Below are 12,652 nucleotides of genomic sequence, written 5' to 3'. Positions count from 1 at the left end.
TTCCAATATCATCTTATATAATAATGCGAATTAATATAATATTTAATTGTTTTCCAAGAGTGGCATAAAAATAACTTTGCAACATTTTCCATTGACTTTTTTTTCTTCAAATTGGTTTAATGATTTAAAATTTTTGTTTCTATAATATAAGGTGATGATGAACTTACTTCCGAAGCCGGACTCCGCTGGGTTGCGGTAAATTTGATTGGTCTGTTGTCTGTCTGGCTGCGCATCATTCGGTGATATTTGGTTAGTGTGTGTCAGTACATACGTCTCACCCTCGACTTGCAAGAAAGTAGTATGCTCGCCTCGTCTACAGAGTATGTACTTAGGCACAGCATTGTATCGATAGTACAAGTAAATGTTCGTGGGTTCAAGTCCTATTTGATGAAATATTTTTGCTTTACTTGAAATTTGAGGGTTCACTTGTACGCACTATAAAATCTCATTTGCATTATTGTTACCAAATAAACTCTTCCAGGCTATGTTTAATGCATTTTTTTTTTTTTTTTTACGCTAATCAAAAAATTCCTGATATATAGCGTTTGTTTTATAACGTTCTTTCACTTACTTGATTTGTTTCAGCTAGCAAAAACTCCTATTCAATCCAAATGTCGTTCATTAAACCACCGATATCTGCACTCAAATACCCAGTATCCTCTTTCAATGTATCTGTTTGTTTATTTTGGTCTCATACCTATCACCTTTCCATGTTTTGGATACCAGAAACAGTGCATTCTCTCACTTTTTCTTCTTTTTGTGTCTGTAATAATGTTCAGCGTAGTAGATAGTTTCGGTAGATAGTAAGCATGCAATAAAACACATAATTAAATAATCAAACAACAAGCTCATGTTTTTAAATTGCAGATCTTGCTCTTCATGTTATATTAAGGTAGATTCAATCAGTGAAGCTATCGTAATTTTTCTAAATATATAATTGAAGAATCCAGTGTACGATTTTAAGTAGTATCTTGTTGTAAATATATAGTAAGATGTTAGACTCTTCTCCCACGTGCTACGTATGTCTCCAGTTTAGACACATTACGATGGCTTTACAGATTATCTGAAAAAAAACCTTACCGGTCCAGAAAATGTGTTGGTTCCAAGTTACAAAATTTTTAACTGGTGACTAAAATTACATCCTATAGAAAATTAGGGTGGACGAAAATATGCTAAAATAGATATAACCGAGTAGCTGAAAAAAAAACTGATGGAAATCATCATATTAGTTATTAGATAGATACTTTTACGCTGATGTGACTGCTGCATTCAGTATGTATTCTTTTCTTTCTGGCCTATAAGTCAATTTTCTTACAGAGTTTCGTCTTTAATTAGCATACTGTCAACAACTTTTTAAACGCCAAATATTTTATTTGTGACTGTACTGAATGCGTTAGGGTTTCCGTTTAAATGCTCCATATCAGTATCATTATAGTATTTTTATTGCTTTATATCTACCCAGTTTAACCTTGATTGTTTTTCTCGACGCCTGACGTCTCTTCCTTCGGTGCGATTCCTGGCTCTAACTTTCTCGACTTGGGCCAAAAATTGTTTAAAAAAAAATTGTTTTTTCTTTCAAGAATTAAATTTCAAGTTGATTTCTGTAAAGTTTCAAATTATAAGTCCTGAGCTGCTAAAGAAAACAGTTATAACAAATAAGCATTTATAATATAAGATATACCTCAAAATAAATATAAAGAGCAATTTCCGCCAACGAATAATTTTAAAAACACATAGCAAAATTGGCCAACTACCAAAAATATCCATAATAGTAGCAGAAATATATCGGGATATTGCCTATGCTGAAGTCAGTTAAATATGCGAAAATATTAAAGAATAAACATATCTTTACTGCAAGGATGCTTGCTCATTCACAAAGCTTTGTAAACAGAGGAAACTCTTCTGGCTAGTTAGGTAGAGAGCTAATATGTAAATCAAATTTTGTATTTTCTTTATGACAGTTAATAATAGCTGACTTAATGTGATACTGAGTTACTTTCAGTAACAATTCGAGTCAACAAACGCAAATATACAAACAGAAAAGTTTAGCTAGCTAGACATAACGTTACAAGATCATAGGGACAAACACTATATCTGATATTCAATAGAATAAACCAATGTTTACATATGATCAACTCAGTTATGTTTCTTTAAGAATTAAAACTTTTCGAAAAGGGCAACTGACAGCATAAAACAAAAGCATTGAACATATTCAGATAATTGAAAACAAAAATTTAACGACCAGCGAAAAATTGATTATTTTCCCATCATTGTAATGTCATGGACATGAGCAAACATAATAAAACAGCTATCTTGTACAAGTAATTTTAAATTTAGAATGGAAAGTAAAAACATGCTACTACTGTAATGACCGGTGCAAAAAATATGTCACGAATTACTGTAAAATAAAATCGTACAACAGTAATAAACAACACATGGTGTGTCATATTAAAGAAAACAAGACGTATGATATACGCAAACAACCTCGCCAAAAAAGTGTATAAAAAGCTGAAGTTAGACACGACATATTTTGCTATTCAGATAGGCAATAATATTGATAGAAAATTTCTTAAAATTTCAATTTTCGTTAGGTCAGTCTGCAAACACGTCCTCGCGGGCGAGATAGAAAAAAAAAGTAAAAATAGTTAACAAAATGAGATTCGAACACACTCCCGTGTCGGTGCTCAGAGAGGCAAAAATTTCCATTCTTGTAGGACACATTTGCGTTTTAATACAAGCTCACGAGCTTGTAATAAATCTTGCTTGCAAAAAACGAAAACATTATAAGGAAAGAAAACAAGGAAATTTGTCTTTATGCAAATTTAGTTTACCTATAAGTATCTATCATTAAAGATATATCTCAAAAAATTTTAAACGTAGATATATTTAGTACAAGGGTGTGACTGATTACATACCGAGAGCAAGCAATCACAAGATATTTCAAACAACTATGGACATTGAAATTAGCACTAAGGCTAGTAAATTGATTCCGATAGAGAGTAGTGTGGCACATCACTTAAGCATTTAAAACGCATTAACTTAGAATTGCACTTGAATAACTACTATCAGCTTTAACTCTGATTTTAGATCACTTTAAATTTTTTTTCTGCTGTACTTTCATATCAAATTTTTATTTTGTGAAGAAAAGTAATATAACCATTCAATGATAGTCTGATCTATTTCGTCTACATTTGAGGTGAAAAAGTTATATTTTTGGTTGGATATTTTTGTTGTGAAATCTTTATTGTCATGCACATAAGAAGATACCTTCGATAATGTTGTGTAAAAAAAATGTTACCCCATTTGATCTCTTCCTTACATGCAAAAAACAACTCCTTATTTTGGTTCAAAAAACTTTAAAAAGATTTTAACATTTGTTTAGATCATGTTACATTTCTTCACAAACAAATTTGAATAAAGTTTTATATAAATAAATATTATTTGAATTTTGTAAGCCTGAGAAATACTGAAGCAGTGAGGAAGATCATCAACGTTTTGGAACAAACTTAAACCTTCAAATAGGTAAACTAAATTTACGTATTTAATAGGTATTGTCTCTTCTATGCAAATCTTTACTGACAATATGTAATACAGTGTGAGATGAAGTCACCCTTGTGTGAGATTTTTTAACATTTGCAAGTATTTGTTCTTTATCGCCTTGTGGTAGAGCGTTAGCCTCAAGTGCGGAAGGTCTTGAGTTCAAACCCTGGCTGAGTCATGTCAGATACTATAAAAGTGTGAATCGATCGTCTCTGCTTAACGTTCCGCACGAGAATGAGATTGATTTCTCAGGTGGTTGTATAGTTGAGCGGCTGTTGTGCTTGCACGCCTTCCGTGGCTTAAATGGCAGCTTTAAAAGCACTAGGACCCTCATCACAGGACCCTCATTGACAACAGTTCTATTAGAAATGGTTGGGTGGTAAAAACTTGGTAAAAATGATTGGGCGGTAAAAAATCGGTAAAAAAATTTATAAGTCACTGAGTCAAAATTTGGTCACGTGTTACCGACGTTTTTACACCGATAAGGTCCAGATGGTTCATTTTTTTGAGTAACTATTGATAAATGACAACTACTATTTTTTTGCAAAATGTTTACCTCGTATTTCTATACAGGTGAGCGAGGCATGTGTCACTTGCTCATTCAACACATGCGAAATACAAAACAGCCCTTATGTGTAATTAAAATGTTATGGCGACGCAAATAATTCAAGGTGTTGCTAAGTATGCGCTGTAGATATAGATATGGATATATTTCGACTTATAATAAAATGGTAGAGGCAAGTGGAGGGTATTGAAATAAGCCTCTATTGTTTTATGCTAATATTTATTATTGTACATTCGAATTACTATTTACAACTGCATATAAAATATATATTTATATAAATAAATCGTCCTCATTTAATAAATTCAACATTAATCAGGGTTGATATAAACACAGATGTAACCGTGTAGAGAAATTTGATAGCTTCTCCACATTTTCATCCTTTGTTCTTTAATTAATTCGGTTTATTTATTGAATCATAGATAGATCTGATGGCAGATACAAAAGATAAGCAAATTTCAACTGGTGAGCTACAGAAATGTAATGTTAAATCAGCCTCAATAGACGATATCATTATTCAAATAGGTGAATATGAACGCAGCCAAATCTTCTTGACAGTTCTACTTTGTCTGTTAATGGTCCCTACTGTATACCCGTTGTTTACATTGGTGTTTTTGACACACCTTCCGGCATGGAGATGTTCAAGTACCGGTGAAAAAAACGGAGAATGCTTACTTAATAATACTTTTAATGTTGGAGATGGTTTATACAACGAGAGATGCAAGATGAATCGAAGTTCGTGGGAGTTTGTCGTTGCGGATGATTTCTCCATAGCTACCGAGGTAGATAGTTATTTTTGGTAAAATATACCTTGAAGGTCTTTTCTCCGGTGATGGTGTAGTGGTAGCGCATTTGCTTGTACTCATAAGGTTTCAGGTTCGAGTATCCACTCCACCGCACTTTAAATGCAGTGTTTTCAGCCCATTTGGTGCCATCTACTGACCGCTAACCGGCTTGTGTGGCAGGCAAGCAAGTTAGAGCAATGCTGTACGTATCTCTAACATAGTTTACAGTCAAAACTCTAACAAATGTTTTAACCAGAAAAAAGATTCTTTATCTGAAGTGCTAAGTTTACTACCAATATAAATAGAAAACTGTCGAGCTTAAGTGCTGTTTTGTTAACATTGCAGTTGAGTCTTGATCAAAACGGGTAAAGTCATGTTACGAGCTATTTTTCCGCGTTTACGTAAACTAGATTTTTGCAACATATCAATGCATATTTCAAGTAGATTCAACATTTAATCATTAATATTATTAAATTGTTAATTAAGATCGAGATATTATTAAAACCGAGCGCGTTTTCCTTTTTTTAATTCCCTTCATTGGCCTTTTTTTTAGGCAAATGCAAATTTATCAGTCAAATCTGGCCTCCTAATCCATCAGTTTGTACGCTTATGTTTGTGATACGGGCATTATATGTAGCTGAGACCTCTCTGGATCATTACCTCTATTTTTTCTCCATAGTTTAATCTTGTTTGTGACAGAGAAATACTTTCTGCTTTGGTTTTGTCTGTGCCAGTTATTTCAGCAATATTTGGAACTATTGTCCTTGGTGAACTTTCTGCTCGGTACGTTTTTTTTTACTAGCTTTAATTTTTTTAATTTTTCACCAGTTTTTACAATCAACATCTCTATTATAATAGCCTTTGTCTGTCTGTCTCTGCGCAGACCCTTCGCTGAGTTAGAAAATAATTTTACGGAATATCAAATGCGATATATCTTTATCCACTTTGTTGCGACGGGTAAATATAATGGACGGGCAAACCCGTGGATTTTTCCACGGGCAACGACTAGTCTGTCTGTCTGTCACGCAAAATAGTAGCTTAGCTGCGCAAGTAGCAAGACGCACGCAATGCGTTATAAAAAGGACAGGCGAACTAGTGGATTTTTCCATGGGCGACCGACTAGTACAATCAATTTCTGATCGAACACATCTTCTTAGACCGAACTTTGTTTAAATGCTAAATTACCTTAAGAGGAATTAATTTTTTCGGGAAATACGAATTTTTCTTTCCTTTTCGAAAAAAAGATTTACACTTTACCTAAACTACAAATGTATTATGTGTAAATTTTACCTTCAGTAGACTCTGTTTATCTTCAACATAAACATCTTTTAAAACAGCATAAATTAAAAAAAAATTTAATCAAATTCTTACTTTTGCGAACTTTAATTCTCGCCATATATTAGGACTTGCCAGCTTTGAGAAAATTAGTTCTCTTAAAATTAAATTTTTTTTTAACAAAAACTCTCGCCAAAATTAGTTCTCAGGAATAATAAATATCAAGGTTACCAATGATGCTGTAGCTACCTTTAGGTTTGTAGGTACAAGGGCAAAAATCAAAGGTGAATGTTATAGACAAATTGGGATTTAATTGCATACGATGGATCTTCTTTTTTTATAGGCATGGACGAAAAAAAGTCATTTTTATATGTTACTTCATAATCATGGTGATTAGTTTCGCACAATCATTCGCTCCAACCTACACCATCTTCTTCTGCTTAGCTCTTGTCATTGGTTTCTGCACAAGTGGTGTTGTTCCTATGCTATACGTAACAATAGCTGAATTGGTTGGCTCAAAATACCGTTCGTTAGCCTCCAATATGGTTTGGGTTGCGTACGCCTTATCAGTTGTTTTTATTGGGGTACATTCTTACTTGATAAGATCATGGAGAATGAGAACTATTATCTTAAGTGCGCCTTACATCTCATTTGTTTTGTTTTGGAGGTAGGTAATATTGAGATTTGTTGTTGTTGTTGTTGTTGTCGTTGTTTTTGTTGTGGTTGTTGTTGTTATCGTTGGTTATTGGTTGCTGGTTGTCGTTGGTTATTGGTTGCTGGTTGTCGTTGGTTATTGGTTGCTGGTTGTCGTTGGTTATTGGTTGCTGGTTGTCGTTGGTTATTGGTTGCTGGTTGTTGGTCGTTGGTTATTGGTTGCTGGTTGTTGGTCGTTGGTTATTGGTTGCTGGTTGTTGTTGGTTGTTTTTACTTTTAATTCGATTCTAAATTTTTAGATGGGTTCCAGAATCTGTAAGATGGCTTTGTATAAATCAAAGAAATAATGAAGCAGAAAAGATACTTCGGAAAATTGCGAAACAAAATAACAAGCAATTTCCCAATGTGACACTCGTTGAAATAAGCAAGAAAGAGTCTGAAGGTACAATGTTAGATTTGTTCAAAGATTGTCAACTCCGACGTTCTGTTCTCCTGCAAAGCGTCGTTTGGTGAGTAGACATTTTGTTGCCTAAATTACAGAAAATCCTTGATTCGTTGTTCTTTCTCGTACTACTGAATGAAGCTGTCATCTTTTATTGTATTTCGTCATGCTAAGTAAGAATAAATGGAAAACCTTACAAACACCTTAAGAATACCAGCCTTGTTTGGCAAGAAGGATATGCATTAAATGTTTTAGGCTCTTTAAGAAAAATTTTCAAGCAGTAATTTATCGCCTTAGATCTTAAATACTCCATTTTTTCGATTTCCTCTTTGGTGAACTATTTTCCAGGGTGATGGAAAAGCTATTTATTACAAGTCGCTAATATAAGTTGAATTTATGTTGCGATAATCAAATGTCAGGCGAAAAGAAAGTGAAAATATGGCTGAAATCAAAATAAATCTTTTTTTATAGTGCGCGCCAAACAAACTAAGTGTTCTTTTTAGGTTTATCAACGAACTGATATACTCTGGAATCGTTCTTGCAACTTCGTATCTGAGTGGAAGGTTTTATTTAGATTTTATTTTAGTCAGCCTGGTTGAAATTCCAGCAAATGCAGTTGTCATCTATGCTTGTAATAGGTTTGTAAAATATGCATGTCGTTATTGCTTTTCAAAACCCAATTTAACAGTTAATTTTTATAAAAAAAAAATACAATGCAATGATTCTTTGATTCGGCTTCAACTTGTTCCCATATCAAAAAAAGTAACAAAGTTCATATCTTTATTAATTTGTTTAGGATTGGACGAAAGAAGAGTACCATATCTAGTACTTTTTTCGCTTTTTGGTGTCTACTTGCAGTAGCTTGTATACCAGAGGATGTAACGCACTCGGGTAGGGCCTCGTTGACAATATTTAAAGCCTCGTTGGGCCTCGAAATTATGTGTTAATAATATTTCCAGAATAATTACATGCTTTGAAGTGGAAACATCCAGTGTGTTAGATCATGGCTTTAATCTCCAGCAAAGTCCTTTTAAGGAAAATATAAGAAATCGAAAGTGTAATTGATGTTGAAACAGTTGTCTAGTTGAACGGTTATTGCGCTTGTACGACATCTGCGGCTTGCGTAAAAGGGAGTATTTAATGCACCAAAACTCTCTGTAATAAAAAAACTCGTTTGTTGCAGATTATTACTAAGCGTAAAATTTCAAAAAAACTCATTTGGTTCGTAATAACATTATAACGATGGCTCGTGATAAAGCATTTAGTCTGCCAGTCCGCAAAAAAAGTGTTGTGTAACGGGCACACGAAATAGCGTGTAATTTTAAGAAAGACGACCCCTGTAGACTTTTAAAATAGGTTCTCAGACTGAAAAGTGAAAAAAGAAGATTTTACTTGAAATTATAACCAGCTTATTTCTCTTCTTAATTTTTTCCTAATTTTAGGTTACAGCATATCAAGAGCATTTTTTGGAATCATGGCAAAATTCTTCATTTCCATCTCATTTAATTCTGTATATTTACTCTCAGCTGAAACCTTCCCCACTGTTGTCAGGTACGCTTCCATAACTAAGTGTATTAAGAAGTCATTGCTTTGAGAAAAGATACGAATCTAAGGACAGTAACATCGTAACATTGTTCATATATAAAGAAAGGCAACAAACAAACAAACAAACAAACAAACAAACAAAAGAAGCCTAATTGTACTTAACACTTTCAATAATATATTTATACTAGTCGTAAGCTCGTGGAAATATCCACGGGTTTGCCCGTCCTTTTTATTCCGCATTGCGTGCGTCTCGCTTCTCGCGCAGCCAGGCTACCATTTTGCGTGACAGACAGACAGACAGACGTATACGGGTATTTAATATAGATAAATGGACGTATATAAACAGTTAACAATGACGTATTAAGCCGTTTGAATATTATAATTAAGAAAATGACAAGAATGAAAGACGCATGGTCTATGTGGTTATAGAGTTCGCTACGTAATTACAAGGTCCGTGGTTCGGTAGGCAATGTCGTTGTATAGTTAATGTATACATTCAAAATATAGGGCCCACATTGATAACAGTGAATCCAACACTGAAGTGGCTATCCTGTATAAATAGTCGCAATAATAGTAATAGTAATAATAGTCGTTAGCTCGTGGAAAATCCACGGGTTCTCCCGTCCTTTTTCTACCGCATTGCGTGCTTCTTGCTATTGTGCAGCTAAGCTACCATTTTGCGTGACAGACAGACGTATACGGGTATTATAACATAGACTAGTCGTTGTCCGTGGAAAAATCCACGGGTTCGCCCGTCTTTTATATTTACCCATCGCAACAAATTGGAAAAAATATATCGTATTTAATATTTGTCTGTCCGTAACATCATTTTCTAACTCAGCGGGGGTCCGTGCAGAGACAAACAGACGACGGCTATTATTATAGAGATAATTATTATCGATATACTTGTGTAATCTATTTGATTGTGATCAACATTCAAGCACGATTTAAATTTGTGTATTTCTGCAATCATTGTCCAATTTTTTATTATAGAACTCAAGCAATGGCTTTACTTTCTACGATGTTATTACTCGGAGCAGCAGTTTCTCCTTGGGTGTCCAACGCACTACGTTTAGTTTATTTTCAACTTCCATTCATCGTACTTACTGTATTATGTTTCGGTAATGTGATTTTGAGTTTCTTTTTAAAGGAAACAAAGGGTTTGGTGTTAGAAGAAGTGTTGACAAAAGGTAACAATTATCTGTCCTTCTCATTCTTTGAAAAATCACACTTTTGTAAGGACAGGATAAAACTCTGTTTAACATAGTATTAATTTCATGTCATTAGTGGACAAACAGAAACTGTACATCTCTTTAATAATAGCCATATTCTGTGTGTTCAAAATGGCTGCTCCCCGCTTTATTCTGGGTCCCCCGCAGAGTTTATAATTTACTGACGGGTGACCCCGCAGATTTTTCTACGGGTTAACGTCTACATTTATATAATGGTGCTAAAAATTTAGCTGGCTTGTGGACATATCCGCTTAATTATGAAGACAAATAAATAAAGAAATTCAATCATTACCAACAGACATCGGTTTTGACTCAACTTATTCTGTAACTAGAAACTTTCGATTTCATTAGTCATCATATCTTCACTGAGAACATCATAGTCATCTCCACAAAAAATAAAAAGAATATAAAAACAAAACACTGAGGGAACATAAATAAAATGCTATAATGAAAAGTACTATTATAAAAATTTATTATTTGTATGAAAACAACTATAGTCAAACCTTTTTTTAGAGACACCACCTCCGAAAGATCCAAATATGGCAGACGCTTCTGTTTGACCTTGTCCGTGTCAACTGCATTCTTTTGGCGAGAATAGTTCGAAACAAATATGATTTGTGGAATTTACGATAAAAATTAAATTCCCTGTTCATATAGAATTTTGTATAACTTATATTTATTTTCATAGTGAAAGATAAAAATAAATTGCGTCCTTTAAAATTTTATTGAAAATCGTAAAGAACCGAAATTAACAGGTAGCCTGATTAGCGTCTCGACTTTACGAAAAATACAAGATGGCGAAATTTTCAGCCAAAACATTTCTAGCATTGAAATGGTCGGACAAAATATCTTTTTGTGTTACGCATATAAAGAGGATATGTAAAAGTGATTTATAAATTCGTTTCTTTAATCGTACAAACTATTTAGGCAAAGTAGTTAGGAATTGTCAAGCGATATTTAACGAAAATTCAGGTACTGCACAACCGGTTCTAGGATCTCCTAAAACAATCTACTTCCCTTCATCATGGCTTAATTTATATTCCTTTGAGACTGTAAGTCGGTGTAATTGATAACCATGAACTATTTGAATGATTGACAGTTGCTTGGCGAGCTATTATTTAGTTGGACTTAGAAAACGTAGTTAGTTAGCTATTTTAAAATAATTGGGTATCTGTTTTGCTAAGTTTGGGAAACAGCAGCACGTTAAGATGGTGGTACCTCCTTGCTTGATTTTCTTCGATTTACAACCTTTGTCTTTCCATAAGATGTATGAACGGAGACAGAAACAAGTTATTATGATACTAAAAGTCTTTAGTCTTGAACGATGAATATGTTAGATCTTTCAGTATGTTTAGGGTGAACGTTCACTTCAATTGCGTAATTATCGCTACACGAACGCCCGTTCAAGCGTTACCATATCTAATAGAAAGAAATATGCATGCATGAGCTCAAAATAGCGGCTTTTCAAGCTAAATCATTGGGCGGAATCATGAAATTACGTTAGCATACACTGCGCTTATAGCGTTCTTTAAAAAGTCAGAATACTTTTGACTTTCGAAGCGATCTGCGTGTGCAAAAGCGCTAATACATATTGCGCAATTTTTATGAGCATTTTGATGCGTCCGCCTTGAATCGACCTGCTAAAAGATTGAAGTGCACTTTTGCTTTTAAGTTAACGTAATTATCGCTACACGGACGCCCGTTCAAGCGGTACCATATCCACTGGGAAAAAATGCGCACATGAACTCAAAATGGCAACTCTTCAAAATAATTGGTCGGAATCATGAAATTATGTTAGTAACACTGCGCCTATAGCTTTCTTAAAAAAGTCCGAATAATTTTTTCTTTCAAAACAATCAGCGTGTGCAAAAGCGCTCATAAATATTGCGCAATATGGAGTGCTTTAATGCATGCGCCTTGAACCGACTTACTAAAAGATTGAAGTTCACTTTCGGTTTTAGGTTAACCTACACATAATCTTCTTGCACTTGTTTGTGAAGAAAAAAGTTAAACAACTCAAGAATTGTTAAACTTCAATTTAGCAACAGAAGAAAATACCTTGATTGAAAAGTTTGTTGATATGCTCAAAGTCCAAAGAAACATCAAATTAACCTTTGTTATTTCAGTTTTTTATTGTTTGTCCCTTTCATCAACACACAGGTGGCTTTTAAGCTTCAGAATTAATAAGGCAACCATAAAACAAGCTCTTGGTATGTTTAGAATCTTATCAGTAACACCTGCGAAAGTGATAAACACATTTTTGACATTACTGTGGAAAGTTTATCATTTCTTGAACATGATAGTTTAGTAGGCGACGTTTCGGGAGATCCTTCTCCCATCATCGGGCAAAGTAAAATGATGTTGAGCATGTATTTATATAATTGCAGAGGATCGAAATTCATAAAAATTAAATAATCAGAAACGAGCTAATAATTGCAGCTCGTAATTATTAGCTCGTAAGAAATGATAAACTTTCCACAGTAATATGAATGCTGAACAGGCGGGCCGAAATAATATCTTCAATAACATTTTTGACACTTCATAGGGCTCAGCTGTTCTTTAACAACATCTTCGTCTCATTAAACTTCTAAGCTTCAGAGCATACTTGTCCTGTTTG

General features: G+C 34.0%; 1 protein-coding gene across 2 annotated transcripts; it reads left to right on the top strand.

Annotated features, from left to right (window-relative positions):
• Positions 1 to 3,460: 3,460 nt before the first annotated feature.
• Positions 3,461 to 10,741, top strand: LOC130614196 (organic cation transporter protein-like). 2 transcript variants are annotated; one of them, XM_057435615.1, is made up of 10 exons: positions 3,461 to 3,522; positions 4,525 to 4,884; positions 5,567 to 5,670; positions 6,506 to 6,829; positions 7,116 to 7,325; positions 7,762 to 7,896; positions 8,055 to 8,149; positions 8,701 to 8,809; positions 9,797 to 9,993; positions 10,549 to 10,724. In XM_057435615.1, exons 2-10 carry the CDS (start codon positions 4,534 to 4,536, stop codon positions 10,593 to 10,595), a joined length of 1,572 nt encoding a protein of 523 aa, XP_057291598.1. In that variant the 5' UTR covers positions 3,461 to 3,522; positions 4,525 to 4,533; the 3' UTR covers positions 10,596 to 10,724. The 2 variants fall into 2 exon arrangements, with proteins under 2 accessions (XP_057291598.1, XP_057291599.1); XM_057435616.1 differs by lacking the exon at positions 9,797 to 9,993 and having other exon boundaries at positions 10,549 to 10,741.
• The last annotated feature ends 1,911 nt before the right edge of the window (positions 10,742 to 12,652 follow it).

The sequence above is a fragment of the Hydractinia symbiolongicarpus genome, chromosome 11, assembly GCF_029227915.1.
Source record: "Hydractinia symbiolongicarpus strain clone_291-10 chromosome 11, HSymV2.1, whole genome shotgun sequence".
Classification (NCBI taxonomy): domain Eukaryota; kingdom Metazoa; phylum Cnidaria; class Hydrozoa; order Anthoathecata; family Hydractiniidae; genus Hydractinia; species Hydractinia symbiolongicarpus.
This window is presented reverse-complemented; position numbering and strand designations above follow the sequence as displayed.

Excerpts from the sequence above, each read along its gene's own strand:
- LOC130614196 (XM_057435615.1), top strand. The coding sequence starts at position 4,534 with ATGGCAGATACAAAAGATAAGCAAATTTCAACTGGTGAGCTACAGAAA. Across the intron at positions 5,671-6,505 it reads CTTGGTGAACTTTCTGCTCG|GCATGGACGAAAAAAAGTCA; the intron begins GTACGTTTTTTT and ends CTTTTTTTATAG. Across the intron at positions 6,830-7,115 it reads TCATTTGTTTTGTTTTGGAG|ATGGGTTCCAGAATCTGTAA; the intron begins GTAGGTAATATT and ends CTAAATTTTTAG.